Source organism: Phocoena phocoena, chromosome 19 (genome assembly GCF_963924675.1).
Source record: "Phocoena phocoena chromosome 19, mPhoPho1.1, whole genome shotgun sequence".
In the NCBI taxonomy this organism is placed as follows: domain Eukaryota; kingdom Metazoa; phylum Chordata; class Mammalia; order Artiodactyla; family Phocoenidae; genus Phocoena; species Phocoena phocoena.
In genome coordinates, this window is record NC_089237.1 from 44091824 (window position 1) to 44119042 (window position 27219).

At 46.3% G+C, this 27219-nt stretch overlaps 1 protein-coding gene across 2 annotated transcripts; it reads right to left on the bottom strand.

Moving 5' to 3' along the window:
* Window positions 1-126: 126 nt before the first annotated feature.
* BLTP2 (bridge-like lipid transfer protein family member 2) lies at window positions 127-27219 on the bottom strand. 2 transcript variants are annotated; one of them, XM_065896593.1, is made up of 39 exons: window positions 27152-27219; window positions 26167-26290; window positions 25595-25644; window positions 25150-25297; window positions 24849-24967; window positions 24556-24616; window positions 24183-24372; window positions 23468-23591; window positions 23183-23307; window positions 22876-22943; window positions 22633-22778; window positions 21562-21680; window positions 21287-21450; window positions 20869-21127; window positions 20158-20363; window positions 16853-17945; window positions 16220-16411; window positions 15876-16078; window positions 15611-15729; window positions 15269-15489; window positions 14765-14955; window positions 14540-14639; window positions 14206-14408; window positions 13025-13319; window positions 10132-10289; window positions 9646-9852; window positions 6336-6435; window positions 5920-6102; window positions 5298-5419; window positions 4682-4837; window positions 4478-4599; window positions 3721-3901; window positions 3068-3154; window positions 2759-2869; window positions 2489-2624; window positions 2254-2384; window positions 1974-2075; window positions 1262-1396; window positions 127-831 (listed from the first exon to the last, which is right to left on the bottom strand). In XM_065896593.1, the coding sequence occupies exons 1-39, from the start codon at window positions 27217-27219 to the stop codon at window positions 649-651; spliced, it is 6702 nt and encodes a 2233-aa protein (XP_065752665.1). In that variant the 3' UTR covers window positions 127-648. The 2 variants fall into 2 exon arrangements, with proteins under 2 accessions (XP_065752665.1, XP_065752666.1); XM_065896594.1 differs by lacking the exons at window positions 23183-23307; window positions 23468-23591; window positions 24183-24372; ... (3 more) ...; window positions 26167-26290; window positions 27152-27219 and having other exon boundaries at window positions 649-831; window positions 24849-24858.

The window sequence follows — 27219 nt, forward strand, 5'->3', positions numbered from 1 at the left end:
AAACAGCATCAAATTTAAAATATATTTTTTCTCTTTAAATGATTTTTTTTTTTTTTTTTTACCATTTTTCAGGGGATACCCCAGGGAGAGGGACCAATAGCCAGCTGTGTCTCCTACTGCCATTCTCCCAAGTGAGCTTGGCACAGATTGGGGAGGGGCTGATTCCCCCCACAACACTAATACCTCTTTCATACAAGGCAGTGGAAGGAGGAACAGAAGATCAGCCCCTCCCCTCCACTTTCTGGCACAGAGGGAGAGCAGTTACACTTACAAATATATATATATTTTTTATATATGTCTATTTATAAAAATTTATCACACTTGATCAGAGCTGTCCCCCCACCCTTTCAGTTGACCCCAAGGGAACCAGATACTAGCCGTGGGGCCATTCCCTGGGCCTTGCTCTCTTGATGCCTCTCTGGCCCTGGGCCTGCTGATCAGTGTGAGGTAGAACTCAGAATTATTATCCACCATGTTCTGCAAGGAACAGGCCAGCTGCTAAAGAGCAGTGCCTCTATCCACAGTACCCTGTGGGCTCCTGACCCCAACAAATCCTAATGGATGAAGGGAAGCACCTCCCACCCCACAAGTCCCTGTGGCCTGAGCCAGAGTCAGATCCTGTACTGCAGCCTCTCTTGAATTGCCGGATCACTTGCGCCTGCCAAAGATGGACTTCTTCCCAGGATTCTTGTTGCCCACACTTAAACCGATGAGGAGCCGGGCTTTCTCCTCCTCTTCCTGCTGCTGCACATTGAGGTCCGATTTAGTTTCCAGCTTTCCCCGGACTTCAGACCCTGCTGCAGGCTTCAGCCTTAGCTTCTCTTTGATTACCTGATAGGTTAGAGAGGAGTAAAAGGGAAGGTAAATATTAATGAGACAGGCAAAATAAATCAAGTGGACCAAGTCAGTAAAGATTTATCAAACTTACATGAAGGCACAATGGGGCAATTCAAATTATAAAATCTCTGCTTTCAAGAAGCTTACAGTCTATTAGAACCCACTCTAAACATGAAGTTGTGCCAGCCCTCACTTCCCTAAAAATCAACAGTAGTTAACATATATACAGCAGTCAGTAAACATTCAGTTTAACCATTTGAGCAAAGTCATGGAGAGGACAGGGATAAAAGTCACTCACTTCATTCACCTGCCCCTTTCCCAAGGCTGCTTGTTAATACATGCATCTTACAATGAAAAGCTCCTGAGCAGAGGATCTGCTTGCCAGCCCCTGCTAACCAAACAGCCATGAATTCTGCCGGGATACCTGGGCAACCAGGGCTTTGCGGCTGTCCCTCTTGACAGCCATGGCAAAGTCTAGCCATGTCCATGTGTTGTTGTGGTATTCCAGACAGGGCAGCACCAGGTTAAGGTCACCCCAGTCCACACTGTTCTTCTCACCCTGCAGGAGGGGGAGGGAAGAGAACAGAAAAAAATACATCAGCTGCCAGTTTTAGTCCAAGCCAGTACTTGAGTCCAAGTCTAGTACCTTCCTGCAGCAGCAACCTACAGATACCTATTTCCCCTTATTTCAGTCTGGTACTGATTCCTGAGGGCAGCAGAGGGAACAGATTTATCACCCACAGACAAGCTTCACAAGCTGAACTATCTCTGTTTTTAATCTCTGATCTTATGCGGTGCCGTTCCCACACTGTTCTAAAAAGTGCTGGGGGCGCTTCCCTGGTGGCGCAGTGGTTGAGAATCTGCCTGCCAATGCAGGGGACACGGGTTCGAGCCCTGGTCTGGGAAGATCCCACATGCCGCGGAGCAACTAGGCCCGTGAGCCACAACTACTGAGCCTGCAAGTCTGGAGCCTGTGCTCCGCAACAGGAGAGGCCGCGACAGTGAGAGGCCCGCGCACCACGATGAAGAGTGGCCCCCGCTCGCCACAACTAGAGAAAGCCCTCGCACAAAAACAAAGACCCAACACAGCCAAAAATAAATAAATGAAATTTAAAAAGTGCTGGGGAAGGGCAGACCTTGTAGCTGACGCACAGTGGAACCTGTGGGATCTTTATGTAGATGAAGGAGTTGTTCATGGCAGCTCGCTCTTTCATCTTGTCAATATCATCCACAGGGTGCTAGCAAAGGAAGGAAAGAAGAGTGTGCCCCATCACAAGAAACTCAGGACCCCAAACATCTCCATCTCCTTTCACCCCTGGAATAGACTCAAAGGAAACAGAAAGAAATCCCCCGCCAGGCCAAACAGTGTACCCCAAGACTCTCCCATTTTTCTATCATCAGGGGCATGTCTGATACCTCAGGTGCTTTGCGAAATGACCTTCTGACCCCAGAACTCCGATTCAAGCCCTGTGCCACACCCTTCCCAGGGCCCAGTGGTGCTGTGTCATCTGTTGCAATCAGCTGCCGAGGCTTCACCACTGGTATTCCTATAAAAAAGCAAATACACTAGCTGTTGTCCTCTTGCTGAAGCTTCAGCTGTCTCTGGGGCTGCTACCTCAGTCTTCTGGAGCTCCACCATTAAAGTTCTCACCAGTAGTCACCAGTTTGGACTTATCTTCTTCATCACCAACCTCATCATCTTCCACACTTCGTCCAGGAAAGAAAAAGCCCATTATTCTATGAAAGAACTGGTGTGTCAGCTGGATGGTGAGAGGCACCACATTTACCTAAAGAGGAAAAAGGCTGAAGAAGCAATTAAGCTCAGACATCATCCCTCTGTTTACCTACCCCTAACATAACAACGCACAGATAGTTTTTAACTGCCTTTTGTTCCTGGGTCCCCAAAGGACTGTTTACTAACCTCAAAGTGCTCCTTAACAGAAATACCCCCAACGGGGGGCCGGACTTTGCTGAAGAGGCGAAGAGCTAGCTGTCGCCCAGACTGGCAGGAGCTCTGGGGCCGCAGGACTACCTGTAGAATAAAGAGTAATAAATCAACCCACAAATCCTCTGCAGAGGAGAGACGGAGCAATGGTCTTGCTAAGCTGGGCAAGCTTCCACCATCTCAGATCCCATGGTTTCCCACAGTAGGTTTATGTGGAAGGGTCATTGCAAATGCCCAGTGTTAGGAAGCATGGGAATGGGCTAGGAATAGGGAAATAAGACTTACCTTATAGACAGCATTGGGGAGGAGGTTGTTCATAGTGAACCAGCCCAACTCCAGAAGATGTTCTGCTGTGTCATCAGATTTATTCACCTATAAAGACAGATTCCCCCGCACCCACCCCCAAACCACTATAATAAGCTTTTCTCTGGAGCTTGCTAGAATACTGCTACATATATCATTTGTTTTCATGGCCAGGGCACTAAGTGCCTGCAGTACTTTCCAGTCACTGTGACATTCAAAACTGGTCTCATTTCCAAATGGCCCTGGGGGGTTGGAAGAATAATGAATAATGTCCTGTCCTCCACGCCATGGGTAACTGCAGGAAAGCTGAATGCCAATATAGAATTAGTGATTCTATTCTAAGCTGGACTTGGAAGATTACTTCCCTCTGAGCCACATTTCTAGGGATAACCTTATTCAATGAGGGAAGCATGTGATCAAGCTCATCTATATATTATTTAATATTATAAGCAAATGTGTATGAGCGGCACTCTCTGCTCATGTTTCTATCATTATTAATAACCATTAATACCATCATTAACAGTCATATAATAATCAGTCCCTTTTTGTTTATCTCTTTTTGTGAGTTAAGACTCCTGAGAAAGGTCAGTGCCTCTCAATACAGCTGTCTTTGTGTGACTGTATACACCCAATACCTTGCTGTAGAGGAACCGCTGCAGCTCCAGTTCAGCAATTCCCAGCTGTCCATCTTCCTCTGTCAAGCGCCATCGTGCCTGAGCAAAGTAGAACTCGGTGCGGCGGACCACACTCACATCTTCTTGCTGCTTTCGCAGCTCCATCTTGTTGGCCTGCTGCAATTGGAAATCCTTAAAACACCTATAAATGGATAGGAGGGTCAAAGCCAATAAGGGCAACAGCATTTGGGTTAGGGGTGGGGCGGAATGCCCTAGAATGATGCAGGAGGTAAACCCAGAGATGGACCTACTCTAGAACAGCTATTCCCTAAATTTTTTCATTGGATTTGTTGCTCCTCAAACCCTGGGCCATGGGAGCACAAATCGCTTCTTTAGTTCTACAGCTTCTTGAAAAAGTAGTCTGTTCCTACTAATAACCCCTATGATTGTATCTGCAATTGTGTTCCTTACTGATCAACTTCAAGACATTTTATTTTTAGTTTAGTTGCACAGTATCAAGGCAACAAAAATGATCTTTCCGAACCACCTGTTTTTCTCCTTTCCCCGGAGGTACTCTAGTAAGGATCCTAAGAAGGGGCTCTCCTGTTCTCAACCTGTTGGCCAAGTCCAACAAGACTCATTCAGGAATAGGTGCCTGTATCTACTACATCAGCCTTTGATAATACACACTAGACCTAAAGACTTATCAGAACACAGGCAAAAGAAATTGACTCCAGCTGGGGCGCTGGAAAAGGGCATGGAAAGAATGCTGTGGCACCTGATGAGGATGTTAAGCTCTTCACTTTCCAGCTGTAGATTGGCCTTCTCCTGGTTTAGCTGCAACTGAAGCTTTTGGTTCAGGTCAAGCAGGTTCTCATTCTTGCTGTCATCCTGCAAAGACTAGGGAGCCAGATAAGGAGAAACTGAGAGATTTCCCTTGTCCCAGGAGACTTCCCTGTCCTCAGACTGCCCGGGAGACTACCTTCATGATAGAATACATCTGCTTCTCCAGCTGCCGTATCTGGGCCACATGCTGCCGCACAGCCTCCTGTAGGTGTAATATGCTGCTGCGCTGCTCCTCAGGATTGCTAGAGATCTCAAGCTGGAACCTGACCCGCTGCTTCTTCTCACTATGCTCCTAAAGGAAGGGAAAAGGAAATGAACAATAGACAAGTCTTGTAGTAAAGTAAAACAGAGAAAGGAACAAGAAATGATGATCTCTTCTGCAAAGCTCAACTTTCTCTCTCACCGTTAGTGAGAGTAAGGGGTAAGCCAATGCAGAAGATTTGGCAATGTGGATTTCACAAGAAGCCAGTCCCACAGGGTAGGGATAGAGGTGGGAAGTGGGAAGTAGTTTGTTTTCAGAGGTATGTAAGTGACTGAGTAAAGAACTGACCAAGAAAAACAAGTAAACAACTCTACAGTCTTAGGGACACTCAGACCTTTCCTAAATAACTAAAATTTCAACTGCTGTGCTGACTAACCACAGAGCCCTTTTTCAGTCTGAAGCATGGCTTTTCTTACTGGATCCCAAATAAAGCACAAGGTCTGGAGATTCCTGTGAGACTAACAGGCATTCTATAAGGGCCCATACTCACCTTCCGCTTGGGTTCTACATGGAGCAGCAGGTTGTTGACGATATCCAGGATCATGGCATACTGAGCCGGGTTTGTGGAGATTTCCAGCTCGTGATGGATGAGGGTGAAGGTATCCACAGCCCCTAGGTAATTGTTAGCAGCTAAATAAGAGACTCAGTTTCTCCCTAAATGTCTACCCCATCTCCTAACCCATATCTAGAACCACTAATGTTACTTAACCCCATAAAAGGTCTTGGTGAGATATGCTCATGGGTAGAAACATGTGCTTATTTCAGAGTCAAACAATATCCATTCATTCCAGTAAGTTTTTTTTTTTTTTTTTTTTGGCCGTGCCTCACCCTCGCAGCATGTGGGATCTTAGTTCCCCAGCCAGGGATCCAACCCGCACCCCTTGCAGAGCAAGTGCGGAATCTTAACCACTGGATCGCCAGGGAAGTCCCCCATTTATACCAGTTCTATTCTCTCCTAACAGAACTTTAAAAATGTAAAGCAAAGTGAAATGTTAATGCCCTAGGCACACTGGGACTCACTTAGTAACACGTCTGCCTCAAAACCACTAAGGAAGTAACTACTTTCACAAGTTCCCTAGTCCCCTCCTAAAAGCCTTTCAAAGCCTGAATACCTTCCTGCTTCTTTAGGAGATCTTCCTTTTCCTGGTTCTCATGAACCTCAGGTGGCTTAATCTGAGTTGCCAGCTCAGGATCAATGTCATGGCTGTAACTAATATAGTACATTCGGCAGCTGCAGCGTGAAATGATCCGCTGGACTTGCTGGGCTTGTTGCGCCTCAGCTGGCTGGTTCCAATCTGCGAAGAGGTAGGAAAGAGATAAGAGAAAGACATTCTCAAAAGAGGTATTGTGAGAGCCTCCCAGCTATGTGTGATGTCTAGGGAACTCCAGATACTTGCTTTCAACATAGCCTAACACAAAGTGGTCCTACTCCACATATATTAATCTTACAAACAGGTAAGCAAATGAGGCCCCTTAAGGATGCATGTCTGCTCCTAACCACATAATGGGGGAAGAGGTGAGAACTGACCTGTGGTAGTGGTAACCATGCCTCCCACTGCCTGCCCGCTCTCCATCAGCTCCTGCACAGAGTCCAGACTACGCTGCCGGTGCTCCTCAATATTCTTTACCTGAAGACAGGGATATAGGCACCTTTAACCCCTGGGGGACCAGTAGCTTGTCCTGCACAAGCTCCATTATATATCTCCATTATCTCCACTATACAAGTTTAACACTATCTAGATTTTCACTGCCTGGAATAGCTTGAAGAATCTCCCAGGGTAAAGGACATATGTCCCTCTCTCCTGACCCAAACCACCCAATTCTCCAAACCCAACTGAGTTACATGCACGTTTTGCCAGGCCTCAGGCCAGAAAAATACAAGCTAGGTTAAAACCAAATCATGAAAAAAAAAAAAAAAAAAAAACCAAGTCCCACCTCACACCCATTAGGATGGCTACCAAAAAAAAATTAGAAAATAAGGCAAGGATGTGCAGAAATTGGAACTCTGTGCACTGTTGATAAGAAGTAAAATGATACAGCCACTGTGGAAGTTCCTCAAAAAATTAAAAACAGAATTGCTGTATAATCCAGCAATTCCACTTCTGGTTATATACCCAAAAGAACTGAAAGGAAGGTCTCAAAGAGAAATTTGTACTCCCATATTCATAACAGCATTATTCACAATAGCTAAAAATATGGAAGTATCCCAAGTGTCCATCAGTGGATGAACGGAGAAGCAAAATGTGGTATATACATACAAGGGAATTCAGGTTTAAAAAGGAAGGAAATTCTAACACATGCTACAACATGGGTGAACCTTGAAGGCATTACACTAAGTGAATAAGCCAGTCACAAAAAGACAAATATATATGATTCCACTTATATGAGACACCTAAAATTTATATATATATATATATATATATATATATATATATATATAAAAGAGAGGTATTTAAGAGTAGTCAAAATCACAGAGAGAGAAAATAGAATGGTGACTGCCAGGACCTGGGGGAAAGGGGAAGTGGGGAGTTACTGCTTAATGGGTATAGTTTGTTTTTCAAGATAAAAATAATTTCAGAGATGAATGGTGGTGATGGTTGTACATTATGAATGTACTTAATACCACTAAACTATACACTTAAAATGGTTAGGATGATAAATTTTATATTAAGTTTATTTCTTTCTTTTTGGCCACACTGCGTGGGATGCAGGATCTTCGTTCCCCAACCAGGGATGGAACCCTTGCCCCCTGCAGTGGAAGCACAGAGTCTTAACCACTGGACCGCCAGGAAAGTCCCTTTTTTTCTTCCCTTTTTTTTTTTTAAGTGTTTATAAATTTTATACTATGTATATGTTATCACAATTTTCAAAAATGGAAAAAATGCAAATCATGTCATGGGCAAAAAAAATTCATCAAAACCAATGACTTCCCACCCATTTTGGTATTCGTGTGTTTGTGTTCTTGCTGTTTTCTGTCTTCAGACCATTGTGACACTGTTGCCATGGGGGAAGGGAACTGAATTCTTTTGACACTCTCTGCCAAGCTGAAGTCAAAGTGAATAGAATGAGTGATATGAGAAGAACATAAACAATCTGTCAAGTCACAAAAAAATTCATATAGGAAAGGCAAGATCAAAGTCTTTCCCACCTAAGCCAAGGACATTCCACTCTAAAGCTAATATCACAGCCTGAGAAAAAACGAGTTCACTTGCAAAAGAACGCATGCCTAAAAGAAGCAGAGGCCCAGAAAATGTCAGATCTTGCATAGTTCATCCTGCCTATCTTTGCGTGAGTAGTTACCACCTTCTGTGCCTATCTCCTGAGACTACTGGTAAAGGGTACTGCTTGCCTGAACTACAACTGTAATATACCAGCAGGACCTTTCATATTACCAACAACCTGACCCTTACTTGGCTTGACATCTGATTAAATGCTTATTACCTCATATAACTTATACTTGGGGTTGAGCCTTAAGGTCATTGGAGTAAGAAGTACCAGCCAGGGAGGAGGAAAGAGGGATTAGCTTTATCCCCATTGAGTAGAATGAAAAATGAAGTATTCACATTGGTCCTAATCGGATGTAGCTGGATCCAGTAACTCATCTGAACGTACCATGCCCAGCACAATGTGGACACTTAACACCTGTTAAATAAGTAACCACAATGCAGACTATTGGCTAGGTACATCTCATAACCATTAGATCTCCCAATAAATCTGATGCAATTATATCACAGAAATTATAGTACAAATTTAGTTTTACCAAGATGCTGAAAAGAAAATTTATAGCTTAGTCCCTTCCAACTGCTTACAATCTCACCTTCTAACAAAAACATTTATCTTGACATACACTAAGACTTCCTCAAACATACTGACTTAAAAGAATAAAACTGGGACTTTCCTGGTGGCACAGAGGTTAAGAATCCGCCTGCCAATGCAGGGGACTCGGGTTCGAGCCCTGGTCTGGGAAGACCCCACATGCCGCAGAGCAACTAAGCCCGTGCACCACAACTACTGAGCCTGTGCTCTAGAGCCCACAAACCACAACTACTAAGCCCGTGCGCCTAGAGCCCGTGCTCCGCAACAAGAGAAGCCACCGCAATGAGAAGCCCACACTTGCCGCAACTAAAGAAAGCCCGTGCACAGCAACAAAGACCCAACACAGCCAAAAATAAATAATAAATTTTAAAAAACAAGTAAGACTACTTTCCATCGGAATGAAGCTTTGTATTTTTCAAAGTACGTTCTCATTTGATCCTTTCAACAGTTTTCTGAGAGTGAAGTATTAACTCAATTTTACAAATAAAGGTGACTTCCCAAGGGCTCATGGCTACTAAAATAGCAAAGGTGAAATCAGAACTCACATAATAACCTGCCTCCTAGACAAGCAGTCTTTCTACTCAACCTAACCGATTTGCTGAAACGACCAATCATCTTCATAAGGGATGAGAGAAAGGGCAGAGAGCATATCTAAAATTCTCAGGCTTACTGCCTGTTTCTTCGGCTGCCTGCTGATTAGCGTGATCTTATTAACAGGGGTCAGCAATCTCAAAAACAAAAAAGTTCTAACCCATTTTATTCTCATGTAGGGAAATGAGAATCTCCCTTGCAATGAAATAGAATAGTATGAGATTTAAAAAACAGAAAAAGCACTATGTGTTCACAGATCACAGGCCAGAGACTGCCAACAGTTTCTACATTCAAGTGTTATCATCAGCCTCATTATTCTGCCAACCTGGTAGCAACAGGTACTGTCAAGGATCTTGCAAGCTATTTTGGCAAAAGGGGCCAACTATGGAAAACTGGAGATACAACGGGCCTTCCCAGCCCTGCTGACTAACCTCTAACCAGAGCTGTCGGCCATCCTGCTCAGTGGGGCTGCTTTCAGTGGTGGCAAAGTACTGCATGCCATCCAGTAGGCAAGTCCAGGATGTCTTTTGCTTCAATGTGTCACCATACCAGGCTGGATGGTGTTGGCACTGCAGCAGCTGGGCTTTGGCAGCTGACACAATGACACAGCCTTCTGTCTCCGCTCCACGAAGAACCATCTACGCCAGAGACAGAAGCAGAGTCACAGCACCAGGGCCACAAAGAAGATGGAAGGTTAGTGAAAGGGCCTGTACCAATGACTGCAGCTGGGTCTAATTCTGGCTTACTGAGTGCACGCTACTGGTTTTTAGTAATGGAAGTGATTATCCATGATACCTGTTAGAAAGAATAATTTTTTGGAGCTCTACCCACCTATTCTTATTTAGAGGTGGGAGAAGGTAAACACATATGACTATGATCTAGCCCTATCTTTGGGTGCTCTAGTAAAGAGAAGGTACCTGGCAGTTGACCAGTTCAATAAGGCAGTTTCGGTTATATATGTCATCCGTCTGGCAGGCAGCAATGCCACACAACTGGTCACTCACACCTGACTCCTCTTCTGTGAACACTACAAACCTATCTGTCTCTTCAATCAGCTTCTGCAACATGTAGGCACCTGGCAGAGAAATATGAAGTGGGGGAAAAGCCACAGAGTCAAAGGGATAGAGAACACATCCAGGGCCAAACTGATCTTCCTTCAATTTCTCTAGAATGTATTCTCCCCAACCTGCAACTCCAGCCCAGCCCACTCCACCCCTTGACCCCTGGGTAAGGGTTGTCATTTCACTTTCCTTCAATTTTAATAAAAGTAACAGATTCCCAAGAGAGACTTAGAAATGCTATCTAAGTGGTAGCAATCCTTTCTCTTAGGCATATCCACCTCTGAATTACTCTAGGATCTTTTTTCCTTCCATTTTGTTCCTTCTCCTTTTCATTTCATATGGTTTTAAATACTATTTGTTTGTTTACCACTCCTTTCCACATAAACCACTCCCTTGCCATCAGTGTCACTGTTCTCCTAGCTCTACTGCTTTCTCCGATTATGACTTTAGATCCTCTACCTTCTCCCAGGTTTTAGAGATAAGTATATCCCCTAAGGTCTGTCCTTGGCCTGTTCCCTTTTCTTTCTTCTAAAGAGTTTGTCCAACAGTGTTGTGGTTAAGAGCACAGTCTCCAGAATTAGACTAGTCTGCCTATGTTCAAGATCCTATCTCTGCCAGTTACCTGATTGTAACCTTGCTTGCTTTAACCTCTGTCTCAGTTTCCTTGTGTGTAAAATAACACTAACTATCTAATATGGTTGTTGAGAGAATTAAATGGAATAATAATACATAAAGTATTTCTCAGGGTACCTGCCACACAGTAAGCAACTATTATCTCCTTGGCATTAACTCTTAGTTCTATGCTGAAACTCCTAAGTCTCTACCTCTAGCCCTAAGCTTTTAGATCCTCATTTCCACCTGTTTTTTAGACATTACCTAGAGGTACTACTTACACCACAAACTTAGCATGTCCAAATATGAACTTAACAACCCTATACCTCCCCAAACTTGTTTATTAGCCTCTGGCTCTCCTAGTTACCATCAGGCCAGTCACCAGGCTCAAAGCCTCAATCATTATCACTTTATCCCTATTTTAACTCCCTCTTCCAACCAGCTGCCAAATCTCTTACACACATAATAACATTTCTATTCATCCCCTCATCTCTATTCCCACTGCCTCTACCTAATTCATGCTCTCCTTTCCTCTTGCTGAGACACCATAATAGTTTCCTAATTTGTCTCCCCCACCTCCAGTTTCTTTCCAGTCGTCTTTCCACTGCCAGATTTATCTTCCTAAAAGTAAGATTCTAATGACACACCTCTATTCAAAAACCTTTCCAGTTTCTTTCCACTGCCAGATTTCTCTTCCTAAAAGTAAGATTCTAATGACACACCTCTATTCAAAAACCTTCAGTAGTTCACCACTGTTTACTGAATAAAGAACAAAAACTCCTTAGCCTTGTATTTTTGATGGTCTACCTGCAGTTTTCCCTTCCAGCATCTTCACCTGTAGCTATACTCTATGCCAACCCAAACAGACTGTTCACTCTGCTCTGAACATATTGAGCTTGACCGACTCCACTCCTTTTCAGGATGTTCCCTTTGCTTTTAATGCCCTTGCTCTTCACTTCCACATGTTCAACCCATACTAAGCCTTCAAAGTCCAGCTCAAATGCTACTTCCTCAATAAACCCTTCTCTGATTACAGTCCCTCCTTCACTACAGTCAAGAACAGCTCACATATTCTTTAATTTCTCTCTAGCAGCACTTATCATTTTTCACCTTGTTCTTAAATTCACCATGAACTTGCATTCCTCTGTACTTGTTATTCCCTCTCCCTAAAATGCCCTCTTTTCTTTCTTTGCCTATCAAACTCTTACTCATCTTTTAAGACCCATCTCAATTATATTATCTTCTCTGCGAAGCCTTTCTAGACTTCCCTATGCTGATTTAAATACTTTCTTCTTGAACATTCTTACAAAGCGTCTTCATGACTCTCCCCACACACACCCCCAACTGTGCTGCCCAGCATGCAGGATCGTAGTTCCCTGACCAGGGATCGAACCCGTGCCTCCTGCAGTGGAAACACAGAGTCTTAACCACTGGACCACCAGGGAAGTCCCTCGTGACTCTTAGTTTCAGAGCTTCCCCCTCATCTTTACATCCCTAATGTCTACAGTCATGTCTGGTACATTATAAACCCTCAGTAAAGCTAAAAAGTGAATCTATGAATGAATGAGTGATTGATTCAGTGAATGAATGAACTAATCTTAGCCCATCCAGAGATGATAAACTTGCTGAGTCAAGTAAAATATCATATATTCTGTATCTCTCACTAAACCCAGCACAGCGCTCTGTGCCTATTAAGTACTCCATAAACACTTGTTGACTGAACAAATTAATTCATCAAAACACAAAACAATTCTCTAATCCTTTGTTTCTTTTCCCTAGTCATTCTAAGTCATCACTCCTTCCTGATCCTCTTCTCCTGGCCAAAGGACCAGACAATTTTTTTTTTTTTTGGCCACACAGTGCAGCACGTGGGATCTTAGTTCCCCGACCAGGGACTGAACCCGTGCCCCCTGCAGTGGAAGTGTGGAGTCTTAACCACTGGAGCGCCAGGGAAGTCCCATGGACCAGACCCTTTAATGCCCCCCATCACTGCTATGGAAGACCTAGGTGGCCTAATATGGAAAAACAAGTTTCATCTTTACACACAGATCAAACCAGTCATAATTTAGTCCTTCTCAAACTCCTGTCCAAGCCCACATAAACCCAACCCTATGGAGTCTCGTCTCCCCCAGCTTACCTCCTGAAGATGCCTTATCAGGTTGTCCACTAAAGCTGGGAGTGTTGACAGGAGGTGGAGCTGGGGCGCTGGTCGGGACACTCTGCTTTGGCTTTTTGGCTGGCATCTGGGGATCAATCTTTAACCCCTTCAGAGCCTCAGTAGAGAGATTACGTTTGAGTACAGCTGCCTTTTTGTAGCCATCATATAAACCAAAGGCAATGTCCCGATTGGTGGTTGTCCAAGAAGCCCGTAAATCTACCAAGTGCAGCTGATGTGTGTGAAAAGCAGGATCCCCAACTCGAGTAGAGAGCTCCTAAGAAACAGGAAAAGAACCTCAGAGTAGCATGGAAATTCCCAACATTCCTCCTAGACCACAAATGCAGAGATAAAAAACATGCTTGTTGAGTAACAGACCTGTTCTGAGGGATACAAGACAACCCTAGAGAAAGAAAACCTAAGTGGTCTTAGTGTATGCACTAGATTACACTCTGACTATACCCACTGTATTTTAAATGACTCAAGAGAATTTCAACTAAAATCCTTCCTTAATTGTGTGTGGGGGGGTGGGGGGACCACCAAATAAGGCACTAGAAACAAAAAGTTTCACTCTATTTCCTGAAGAGCAAGAGACTATCTTTACAAGGAGAGGGGGAAAAAAGGAATTTTCAAAAAGAGGGATGCTGATACTAGTGAGTGCATCATAAAGTAACAACATATATGATTAGAGTGTAGTTAGGAACATCACCAGGGACTTAGCCTGAAACCTACTGCTATGGACTGAATTGTGTACCCACACCAAATTTGTATGTTGAGGCCATAATCCCCAATGTGACGGTATCTGGAGATGGGGCCTTTAGGAGTAATTAGGTTTAGATGAGGTCATGAGGGTGGGGCCCTCATGACAGGATTAGTGTCATCATAAGAAGAGACATCAGAAAGCTTCCTGCTTTTCCTGCCAAGTGAGGTCACAGTGAGAAGGCAGCCATCTGCAAGCCAGGAAGAGAGCCCTCACTGGAGGAACCTGGTCCTCACCAGGACCATGCTGGCACCTGATTTTGGACTGCCCAGCCTCCAGAAGTGTGAGAAATTTCTGTTGTTTAAGCCACTCAGTTTATGGTATTTTGTTATGGAAGCGTAAGCCGACTAAGACACCTACTGATATAGATAAGGCAGCTTAAAGAGAATGTGTCAGGCGGTACCTCCTCAGCTGTGCGATTGCTGTGCCGTTGGTAGGTAAGGGAGGACAGGCTCAGTAGGTGGGTCTTTGTTACCAAGGGATCAAGGCAGTGGTCAGCATTCTCTTCAGTGGGCGAGGCCATCAGGTAAACAGTCACCTGACTTAAGTCACTAACCATCTGGGTCACACTCCAGTCAGAGATGAGGCGCCGCATCACTGTGCCCGCTGAGAAAAAGAGGCATACAGAGCCCATGCAAACCAGTACAGAACAGTGTGGGGCAGAAAGAGAAGGGAAGGGAACTGAGAAAGAGGACAAGGAATAGGCAAGGACAAGTGGTGGGAGCCTTTGATCTTACCTTGAGGTATAAGCCGCTGAGTTCCCCGAGTGAAGACGTGGCCCTGACTGCACTCAATTTGGATGCCACGTTGCTGGGCGAATGAGGCCCAATAATGCACCTGGCAACAAGAGAGCATAACACTGAATGAAGGATGGCATCAGAGAGACGATTCAGAGACCCAGTAAGAGAAAACTAGAGAAGGGGAACAGAACTGCAGATGTCAGCAGCACCGTCAAAGCTGACCTGCAGCTGGGGAAAGAGTGCAGTATAGGAAAGCTGCTTGTAGTGCTGGCCGAGTTTCTTCTTGCTGGGTTTCAGGTTATTGAAGAGCTTTCCCCTACAAATAGGCCTTGTGACACTAGTCCAAGTTGCCCAGAAGTTCTGCATCCAGCGCAGGGTGCTACTATACAGCAGAATTCGGGGCTGGGATATTGCTGCAAAGGAAACGACAGACATTTCCTAGCTGTGGTTAAAACACAGAGACGAAGCTAAATCCTTCCCTAGCTTCAGGTTTTAGAGATTTAAAAACCCAAACAGCACTCAAGCCTCACACTCAATATCCCCAACACCCTCTCCTTTCAAAGACCCAAGCTCTCTACTTTCACCAATCCTCTTCCAAAAAAACATCTTGACCCAAACCCTCCTTTGCTCTTTTCCTATCCCCTCTCCAGAGGGTCAAGCTGAAGTCCTTGGTGTCTTAAGTTCATCCTCCCAAGCCCTTCCCGCTGCCCCAGATCCAAGCCTCACTTCCACTGTGCCGAGTCAGATCCATCTTGATGGAGAGATTGAGGTTCTCAGAGCGAAAGGCCCGGTAGGAGTCATGAAGCTGGCCCAAGGGCACCTCAGGCAGGAACTCTGGGGCCCGTAGAGTGACACCATGGTGATCATGGGGGTTCCCATGACATAGCCACTGCAGGTCCAGTGTCATGCAGAGGTCAGGCAGGTGAAGGAAGCAGCAGTCATCATACCTGGCTCACAACAGAGCCCTGGCCCTTAGTGCCCTGGTCACTTGCAGCCCCTCGGCTCTTCCCCTCTCCCCCCACCCTGAGTCCCACACCCTGTTGAAGCCCCATCTATCACTCCACTCACTTAGAGGCTGTTCTCACGTTGACATCCAAGTCACCCTTGAACACAAACTGACCAGGTTTCCAATGAAAAGACAGGTGGTTCCACTCCCAGTGCATATTTTCAGTTGTGTTGTATGGATCCTATAACCACCCCAAAAACTTGGTCAGATATGAATAAACGTATCACCTTCACCTCCCAAATCAGTACCTTTCTCTCTTCCCCCATGTGCTGTACAAGCCCCAACCCTACCATCCTAATAAGAAAACAGTTCCTCTGGACCCCTCACCTCAGTAGCCAGCTGGTGCAGGTTTGCCTGTTCAATGTCCATGTGCCAGTCCCCATGGAACAGAAGACGGCTCTTGTCCCACCAGGGCAAGGGTGGGCTGGGGTCAGCTGAGGGCTTGGTCAAGAGGTCCACAGACTGGCCAATCAGTGTCCAGGCTGGATCCCAACACGGGCCCCATACCACTGTGTACTGGAAGATTTCCGCTGGGGTAGAGGAGCAAAGGGCACAGCCTGCTATACAACTTCATCCCTCTCTTCTGCCTTCACTCCAGAAAGGCCTCAGCTCATCTCCCACCCCAGCCATCACCAACATCTCAGTCAAATCATTTGCCCTCCTCTACTCACAGTGAAAGTCGTGATAGAACTTGAGTGGGGGCATGTTCCTCTCCACTTCCACGTTACCCCATGGAAGCCCCAAGTGCAGGATTTGACGCCGACGTGAGCAAGGCTGACCGCTCTGCTCGGTGCCCACAAGTCGACCCATCAGCCGCCAGTCACGGATCTCAAACAAGTACCGGGGATAGTCTCTTATCCGAACTGTTATTATAGGGAGGATACACACCAGCTACTCAGGAAACTGTCTTAGCACTCTCGGGCACTTTCCCCCCCGCTACTATTTTTACCCATCTATTGATATTTTACAAGATCAACTGAGAGAATAAGAGTTGGCAGTCGGCAGCAAGACTGAAAAAGTGCACGGAGACCCTGAGCAGACAGTGAGGGGAATAACACTGAGATCCAAGAGCCGCACTAACCCTGAAGATGACTGTGTTAGTTGTACCTTTGTGTTTAGCCAAGCGGTTTCAGGGTGAAATTCAGGAACAAAAAAAGGGAAGAGGAGTCCACCCATCCCACTCCACCCACCCCAAAAACAGCCACATTTCCCAATATAACTGAGCTCCTCTGTAATCACTCAGAGAGCTCCCTGGAGCTCCAAGGGCAAACACTAGGCCCTGCAAATAGGGAAGTACTACTTACCCAGAAATGTCTTGACACTGCACTTAAGCATACGACACCACTGAATGACAAGATCTACCCCCTCCGCAGGAAAAGGGCTGCCTGGATCAAGCTCTCGAACCTGCTCTACCACACGCTCAGGCCCGTGGAAGGAGGCATCTGCCAGAGCCACCAGCTCTAGCCCTGCCAGGCTCCAAGTGAGCAGTGCCCGGCGCATGGGTGTGTTGCCATAGAGACGACGGGAGCGCTGGATGTAGATTTCGATGTTTTTATGTTCCAGAGAGGCATAGAGCTCCTCAATTTTGCGGGCAGGCAATAACTCCCCATGCTGCTTCCGAAGAGCAGCCACTTTGGCATCCAGCAACTGCAGCCTTTTGGCACTCTCCTTACTTTCATCCTTCATCAGTTCATAGTTATCACGAAGTTTCACCTCAAAAATGTCATCCAGGAAAACCCATGAGAAATGCTGAACCTTCAAGAGTAGATCAGGTGGGAGGTGGGCAGAGCTTGGAGAAGCCTGAGAACGAGTTCCTCCATGCAGTCCCTTCAGCCATTTCTGAACTCCCACAGCCTCATCCAGAGTTCGAGAAAAATCATACTGATAAGGAAACTCCACTGAGACTGAACCCAGGGAGAGGAGCCAAACACGGTTCCGGAGGGTCTGCAGCACAGGGAAGGGGTTCCGGTGGAGAATCATCTCCTCCAGCTCAGGCAGCAGCTGCACCTCCACCTCCTTGAAGTTGAAGATGCTATTGCCATCGAACCCAGCAGCCAGCTCTGGGCAGTAAGCCTGCAGTGAACCCCCGTGCCGGCTCAGAGACACACTCTCTGCAGCCAGGGTGATGAACCTGTCCTCAGCTACAAAAGCTGTCAGCTTAGCTGTGCTCACCTCTAGAGTCAGGTTTAGCAGCCGCTTTGGGGGAGAAGGCTCAGGGGGACAGCCTTCTGGCTCACAGGCAGTCTCTGGAGTCTCTAGTACAACAAGTGGAACAGCCTCAGGAAACAGAGTGGCTCTTAGTAGGTCTCGGCACTGCAGGGTGGCCAGGATATGCTGGTATAGGTACATGTGATCTGGAGGGCTCCAGAGTAAGGTCAGCCCTGCACCACACTGAACCTTTAGAGAGCAAGAGAAAAGGATCTATCAATTACAATGTCCCAGAACACAAGAGACACACCTGGCTGAAGAACCATCTCCACTCAGAAGTCTCTCCTGAGTCATCACATTAATTACCCCCTTGTTTTGCTCCTCTTTGCACTAATAAACTGAGCTAACAGTTCTTAACTTATACTTACAAGCACTTACACTTTTTTTTTTTTTTTTTTTTTTTTCTGCGGTACGCCGGCCTATCACTGTTGTGGCCTCTCCCGTTGCAGAGCACAGGCTCCGGACGCGCAGGCTCAGCGGCCATGGCTCACGGGCCTAGCCGCTTTGCGGCATGTGGGATCTTCCTGGACCGAGGCACGAACCCGTGTCCCCTGCAGCGGCAGGCGGACTCTCAACCACTGCGCCACCAGGGAAGCCCCACTTACACTTTTTAAGTCCTCCTCAACTGGATTCTAAATTGTCTGAGAGTAGAGGCCATGTATTTTATTATTTTTTTAAACATTTTTTTTTGGATGTGGACCATTTTTAAAGTCTTTATTGAATTTATTACAATACTGCTTCTGTTTTATGTTTTGGTTTTTTGGCTGTAAGGCATGTGGGATCTTAGCTCCCCGACCAGGGATCAAACCCACACCCCCTGCATTGGAAGGTGAAGTCTTAACCACTGGACTTCCAGAGAAGTCCCGAGGCCACATATTTTAATTCTGGTATCTACCACAGTACATCCAGTATATACACATGTACTCAATAAGTTATTTGGCTTTATGTTTCTGCTCATGAGTTATCTTTCTATAACAACCACACTCTGTAAAATAACCATTGCAACAATCAACTGGAAAATGTTTCATGCATTGATTGCACCTTGACTTAATTCTTAAAATGTATAAAGAGTACTGGTCACACAAGTTAATACAGCAATTGACCTATGGGAAAGTATGCCTCAAAGAAGGGAGTAAAGACCTTGTCAGCTTGAAAAACAAAGTCAATTCTCAATAGTTAAGCAGAGAAAATTTAAATCCCAAGACAAAAAAATTCCTTTGAGTTCCAATCTCTGAAAAGGAAACTCTTCAGTTTCCAAAGGAAGCTGAAGTCTGATGAACAGCAACATATCCCACTCTCCCCTCAAGAGGGCCTTACATCTGTCTGATACTCTGAGGAGAAAGATATTGGGAAGCCTCTCAAAACTTTCCAGTGCCCCCATCTTCAGATCTCTTCCAGTCTTTTGATGAGCTGAGTGCTTCAGTAAAATGATACCAGATCGTGACCTTTAAAAGCCCTATATTTTTCAGATATATGCACTGAAATCTTTACAGTTGAAATTATATGTCTGGTTTCTGCTTCAAAATAATCCCAGAGGGCTTCCCTGGTGGCGCAGTGGTTGAGAGTCCGCCTGCCGATGCAGGGGACACGGGTTCGTACCCTGGTCCGGGAAAATCCCACATGCCGCGGAGCGGCTGGGCCTGTGAGCCATGGCCGCTGAGCCTGAGCGTCTGGCACGTGTGCTCCGCAATGGGAGAGGCCACAACAGTGAGAGGCCCGCGTACCGAAAAAAAAAAAAAAAAAAAAAAAAAAAATCCCAGAGAAGAAGGCAGGGATGACTGCTCAGAGTTTAGCTAAATGAAGTTGGTCATAAGTTGGTAATTATTGAGCCTGGATATGGATGCATGAAAGTTCGTATATTCTCTCTAGTTTTATATATATTTTAAATTCCACATTAACAGTTAAAAATGTACAAAACAAGGGCTTCCCTGGTGGCGCAGTGGTTGAGAATCCGCCTGCCAATGCAGGGGGCGTGAGTTCAATCCCTGGTCTGGGAAGATCCCACGTGCAGAGGAGCAACTAAGCCCGTGTGCTACAACTACTAAGCCTGTGCTCTAGAGCCTGTGAGCCACAACTACTGAAGCCGCATGCCACAACTACTGAAGTCCACACGCCTAGAGCTCGTGCTCCACAACGAGAGAAGCCACTGCAATAAGAAGCCCACGCACTGAAACGAAGAGTAGCCTCCGCTCACCACAACTAGAGAAAGCCCGCGCACAGCTACGAACACCCAACACAGCTAAAAAAAAAAAAAAAAAAAAAACAACAAGCCAGGAAGAAAAGAACAACCACGAGGTGTTATATTTCTCATAGGTGAGTTTCACAACATGACTCAAGACTGGAAAATGCTCTAAGCCTAGGAAAAAACCAACCTGACTCCACCTCCCCACAGAAGCATTACCTCTAGAGATCGGATGCTGCTGTGATAGGTGATGGAGAGCATGGAGAGGCTGAGCACTGGAGTGGGGATGTCAGGAGCCTTACAACAGGGTTGCATCTTCTCTGTGACCGACTTCACCAGCGCAAGCACAAGTCCTTGAACACCCACGGTGGAGGTTTCAGCACTTCCCAGGACGGTCAGTGTGTCCAGTCGGATCTCTGAAGCACCTAACATCCAGAAACCATGTCAGGCTTGGTTCTCAGCTCTCAAATGGCAACTTTAGTCCTCACTCCCTCCTTCCTTATTCCTTTCACTCTAGCTATCCTTATTCCCCACACCTCCCTAACCTCATTTCTCATGTTTTAGGGAAGTTTTTCCTCTCCCATTTTAACCTAACTAGATCTGGCAGGGCCAAAGAAGTTCCCAAACTCCTACCAATTCCCCAGAGGTATATCAGTTACTCTCTAGAACTAGATACACAAAGAAATAAAAAACTGACTGCATCTCATTCTCTTGATCAGATATCAAAGCTGTCTTTTTCTCATGCAGCTTGCTATTTGTAAACCCTTAAGAAACATCAAGAAGCCCAATAGTTATGCAAGACCTTCCAACATTTCATGCCTCTAATTTAGAAAATTTTCATATAATTGGTCTTATTAAGTGAGAAGGAGCAGCATAATCTGCTTAGGTTACAAGCCACCCACTTCAGTATAGATTTCCTGTCCCACTTACCGACCAGGGCAGAAAGGGTGAACAAGTTCATGTCCTCCACCTTCAAGTCCACCTTCCACAGTAACGACACAGATTCCCCAAATGAAGATTCCCTAGAGACAGCTGACTTCCCAGATTGTGGGCCCATCAAGGACAATATCCGAGAAAGACACTGAGCACAGGTATCTGATACTTCTACCTGCAGTCCTCGGATGGTACAATCAAGAAACAGGGTATCTGACTGAGTGCTGGACAGGCCCAGAGGCTGGTTATAGCTACCCTAGAAAAGAAGCAGAAGGGCTCCATCAGAAGCATGCCAACACACAGTTCCGTAACGCACTGATGCATCGTCTGCTGCCAAAAAAAGATGCTCAGTGCTCTAAAGCATGGTAGGATGAGGAAACTTCACAGGCTACTACTCACCAAAGTCCCCACCTACCTGTAGTGTGAAGGAGTCCAGGACAAGCGCCTCACCCCAAACATGCATATTGGGTGGGTGGGGTGCCCGCTGAATGTGGGAGTCACTGCCCACCCGCCAGCAGAGGTGGTCCACAGTCAGGACACCCCGCTGATGGATACTTTGTGGTCTCAGGTGTTGGTAATCTGAAAAAAGAAGGTGGGAGAGAGGAGTTCTTTGGAGCCACAGTGGCCATCAATTGGGCCCAGCTGCACTAAAGAACAGATTCTTGTTCCTCTTCCATCGCACAGCCTTACCCAGAGAGATGGAATTGAATCCCAAGGCAAAGGGTGGTGTATCTCCAAGCTGAATGGAAACGTTGACATTGGAGATGGAGGTGCTAAAGATGATAGGAGCCAGGATTTGAGGGAAGGTTCTGCATAGGGATAAGACATCACTGTTTGATAAGGAAAGAATTGCAACTTCCTACTATATAACAGATTCCTGAATCTCTCAAAAGACAGGGTGAGTTTTGTGATTCTCAGGATGGGAGGCAACTAGAAAAAAACAGACTGAATTCATCAGTTCGCTCCCACTCCCAGTGATAATCCAGAGACTTATTAGGTTGAACCAGATGACACTGCCATTTTCGTAGATCGAATGTGATGAAATCAGTATATCTTATGATTTAACTTACGACAATCAAAAGCATCGCTTCCGAACTGACCTTAAGTTCTCTATGCAACACAATGCAAGTACTACACAGAGTCATGGCACTGCTGACATGATCTGTCACCTTATAATCTAAGGCAGACGAGATAACTGTTATCATTTAAGTTCAGTTCAACAAATGTTCATTTCGTATAACAAGGAACTGTGCTGGGCATCGAGGACATAAAAGCAAAGAGGACGTTATTCTACCACCAGAGTCTAGTCTAACAGGGAAGATATATAAAATAGGTTTGCTACCAAGTCTGGGCTACTGAAACTGAGATTTAAAAAGCTCAAACAATCAGGGACTTCCCTGGTGGCACAGTGGTTAAGAATCCGCCTGCCAATGCAGGGGACACGGGTTCGAGCCCTGGTCCACGAAGATCCTACATGCCGCAGAGCAAATAAGCCCACGCACCACAACTACTGAAGCCCGTGCGCCTAGAGCCCGTGCTCCGCAACAAGAGAAGCCACCGCAATGAGAAGCCCGCACACCACAACAAAGAGTAGCCGCCACTCGCCGCAACTAGAGAAAGCCCAAGCGCAGCAAAGACCCAACACAGCCAAAAATAAAAAGATCAAACAATCAAATACATATTTAACACAAAATGCCACTTTAGACCCCAAAATCCAGGAATCCGCCTGATAAAATGGTGGCTGAAAAAGATTACACTGACCTTTTTTTCGTTTGCTTAATAACAGATGAACTAGACTCTTGGGTCTCCAGGGCTAGCATGTGCAGCCAGTGAGAGAATTCCAGGTGCCGGTAATGAATAATACAAGTGTTCAGAACCAGGGAGGCTGCGAGGTCAATGGTGGTCACCTGGAAATAAGAACACCAGAACTGTGGGCTTAGGTTTAATTTCATTAGCTCATGATGCGACGATGCACGCAGAAGAAGAAAAGGAATGACAACACACCTGCACACTAGCCTTGAGGGAACTGAGGCAGACAATGCGCTGGCGGCTCTGGGACAGCAGCAACCCATCTGTAAGGGCAAAGGGCAGATCAGAAGGAAGCACTGGGAGGGCAAGAGGTAAGACTAGGAGAGAGTAAGAGGCAGGCAAGGAGATGAACAGGTCACCAACACTATTTTCTTTCAGTACATTGCCACCTCCCCTTCCTCGGTTACAGTGATATTAAATTAAGAAGACCAAGTGGGGCATTGGGGAAGAGTGTGTCTGGTCCTCCCATTCTCTCTCAGTACCAGTATCCCCACCCATGGACCTTTCAGAAGGAGTTCAGTGCTCATCTGTGCCATATCAGAGTTTGCTGTGAAGCTTCGAAGGGGCAGCTGATCCTCATCACGGTGGTACAGGAAATGCAGCAGCTTCAGTGTCCAATTGAGGTGCCTGGACCAGAGACAGACTCTGGCTGAGAAATATGTGGGATGCTATTCCTACTCCCTTTATCCCCTCAGACAAGCTCAGTGCAGCTACTAGGCTGGTTATGGAGACCCCAGCACATAGCTCCAACTAGCACTCTCCACACTTCTGTCAGGAGAGATCTCACCTCTTTTGACTATTCATGGACAGCACCACACTTATGATCTCCATCTTCACCTTGATTTGGTCTGGCAGCTGCTGAAGGAGGTACAGGCCAGGCAGAGTTGGCTCAGCCAAGTTCTCTATCACCTCTGAAAACATGAATGAATAAGACAAGAGCCATCAATCCTTAACACTCAAGTCTCCCAACATGCTGTGCCCTCTTTGGCCAAATCCTCCCACATAAAGTAGGCTAAGCAAACACCCAATCTTAGGTCATAACGCAAAGATCCCAGAGATCCAGGGACTTGCTGTACTTCCTTCCCCAGAGTCTAAAAAAACAGTATGGAAAGCAGGTTGTTACAATGAAAAGAATATGGACTTTCGGGCTAAATAATTTAAACCCCATTTTCACTACTGACTAGCTAGGTGATCTCAGTCAAGTAACCTATCTAATCTTCCTAGGCTTCAGTTTCCTCATTTGTGAAATGTTAAGGAGTTAGTACAGGAACATACACAAAACACAAAGTACAGGTCTAATTCATAATTACCCACTAAATGTTAGTTCTTTCACGCACCACAAGCAAATGCCCTATTTCCTCTAGCTATCCTCAAAGGCCAGGGTCAAAGGCCATGGCACTAATAAATCACACCTGAACAAGTGGTGAGACCACTACTTCTTTTCAACTTCCAAAATAACCCAAGAACAGGGAAGCTAAGAAGCTCACTGACTGGGGCTTTACCTGAACAGGGAACAGGCTTGGATGCCAGGCCTGGGCCCTGGCGCAGCAGCTGACTATGGAAGAGGCCGTCATGCAGTTCAGCATGGAGTGTCCACACATCCACAGTGATCGCCTTCAGCTGCCGGCTTCTGATGCCCACCTCTAGACACAGCTTTAGGGTAAGCGAGAGCTCCGCTAGACAGGTGGCCTCCTATAGGGAAGATACTCCTCTAAGGTGTGAATGCGTAGGGAGCTTGGGATCAAAATGCTGTGATCTGGAACACATCCTTGAGGGAACCCCATAGCACACAGAATCTGGAATGTAAGCCCTAAGCTCCTTCATACCTCATGCCCAGAAGAAAACAAGGCATCTGAATGACCATGGCATACTCACCAACTGGCCACTCTTTAGAACTTTGCTGTTGATCTGACTTAGGCTCACCTCACATTTCAGCCTGGGAAAGGAAAAAAATTAACAGCACTTGGCCCCTTTCCTTACCATTTACCTTCAATCAAGCTTTGTGGGCTGGAAGGCACAAGGCAAGCATTAAGCGCCTAATCTTACTCTCTCCTCAAATTACACAGAATGAGAACTTGACACCTTGATAAGAAAGCCCTGACATCCACCCACCCTAAAACAACTATAAGGCAAGAAAGGGACTAGCAAACCTTCTACCCAGTGCTTACCTCTTCCCATCACTATCCAAAAGCAAACTGCTATCTCTGATCTGAATATGCCACAAGGATTCAGAAGTAGCCACCTTGAGAACCATGATGTTTATAGAATCTACGTGAATGGAGAATAGCTGAAAAAAAGATGCAAAAATGAACGATAATTAACATCAAGGCAACGTCCTTCCTTTCCAGTGGAAAAAGAATAAGAGGCAGCTCTTAGTATTATGCCTCAAATACAGTATTAAAAATCCACCCATGACTCCACAGCCAGCCATTCCTACTTCAGCCCAGCAAAGTGGGAAAGCAGTCTCACCTGGCAGAAGATCTTCAATAAGGATGGGCTGAAGGACAGCTCCTTTTGGTGCATCCCAGTACTCTGGGAGAATGGGGCAAACAGGCCAGAAACCTTCTGTAGGTCTGTTCTGATACGTACTTCGCCAAAGCACAAGGCCACATAGTGTCTGCCCAGAAGAGAAATCTCACTGCCATCAGGTCCATCCCTTCCATAGCAGTCTCTTCCCCTCCCTCACATTCACCTTCCCATCCTCCCTAAAAATGTAGCTCAAATCATGGAAGATAGTCTCATAGTAGTTATCAATATCTGTCCCACAAAACAATAGCTTCAAGGCTAATCCAGAGACATCAGCAAGAACCCACTTCCCTCCTCGGGCTGTGAGGCCTCTGTAACAGAATCTCATTTTGCAAACCACAATCCCAAAATATTCCCCAGGAGGAGAGTGAGGTGATAGGGTACTCACGGCAGATCATGGCTAAGGAGTTTGCTGGAAATCCACAGACTATCAATTTCCTAAAACAGTGTGGGAAGAAGCTTTGTACACTAGCTGCTAGGCAAGCCAAGAGCAGCGTGACAAGATAGGAAGGGGTCTAAGAAGAGGAGGACGTGCTATAGCCCTTCCACTAAATATTCTCTATCCCATTTCCACCAGCTTCTCTCCTCGGCACTATATCCTGTTCCTCTAATGACACTGATTGACCTTGTTTAGTATTTCTCTTTCATGGCTATGTTGCCCTGTTTCCCCTCTAACATTAGAACAGTAAGCTCTTCTACTTTCTGTTATCTTTGTTCTGTGCTTTACTTCTGTATCTTTCTTACATGCCCTTGACACCATGTGCCTTATAAGCATTTATAAAAGAACAACTTGCATCAATTCCAGTGTTCCTAAACTAGCTCTAAAATCATCTTGGCAAAGGGATGGCAAGGCCGGGGTTAACTAGGAAAGCCACCAGAATATTTTTAAAAAGGAAATTAAAAGTTGAAATTCAGTTGGATCAACCCAAATACATTCCCAGGAAGTTTCCTAGGACTCACCACTGTTTGCTGGTGCTGCTGAAACTTAAGACTGACATTTTGAATCCAAAAAAAGGAGCCAATCTTTAGTTCTGCCTGCAGCTTCCGCTGACACCACTTGGTGGCCAACCGGACCACAAGCCACCTGCAGAAAAATCCTTGTGAGTTCATAGGACCCTCTCCCAATTATTGCCTCCCTCACCCCCTGCGGGTCCTAGAAGGCCTTGCAAAGGGACATGAACTGGAGGTGGATCTTCTTGGCAACCCTCCTGTCTCCCAAAACACCACTCTGTCACATACATTCAGCCACGCTGATCAGGACCCTAGCCCCAGAGTGTCCCCTCCACCCAGATGAAACAAGCCGAACTAAACTCCACCTTTTAAGTTGGAGACAAAAGAAAGCAACCCCTCAAATCCTCGGGAACCCCAGAGGTAGAGAGAAGAGGCCCCAACAGGAGTCGAAGTACAGGCATCCGTGCCAGATGTGCCATCACATAACCCGCAAAAGGTCTCCTTCTCCGCCCTCCAGACAGGTGTCTGCGGGAAGGCAGTGCGGGCTCACACCAGCCCGGCTCAAATGCCGCTCTCCCTGGGCAGCCAAACCTGTTACGGCTCCCCAGGGCGAGGCTGCAGGTGCCCTTCGCGCTCGGGGAAGGGGACGTTCAGGGGCATGTGGATGGGGAAAGAAAAACCAGCCAGCCGGGCCCCCCCTCATTCACACCCCTATCCGCTCCCCAATCTCAGCATCTTCTCAGGCCTCGCCCGCTTGCTCAGTCTCCCCCCACTCTCGGTTCCTCCGCTCCAGCTCCGGTCGTACGCCCCGGCTCGACCCCTCCCCGCGTTGCGCGCCCCCTCCTCGGCCCCTCCCCCTCCGCTGCCCGCCCACCTCCCCCAAGACCCCTCCCCCTCCCGCGCGCCTCTTTCCAGCGCGCGCCCACTCCTCAGTCTCTCTTCCTTCCCTTCCCGCCATCCCCCCACACACACGCCGTAGCCGGGATCCCCTCACCGGCCTAAGAAGAGGGCGCTAAGCGCAACCAACAGCAAGGCCAACAGCGCAGAGAAGAACAGGGGCAT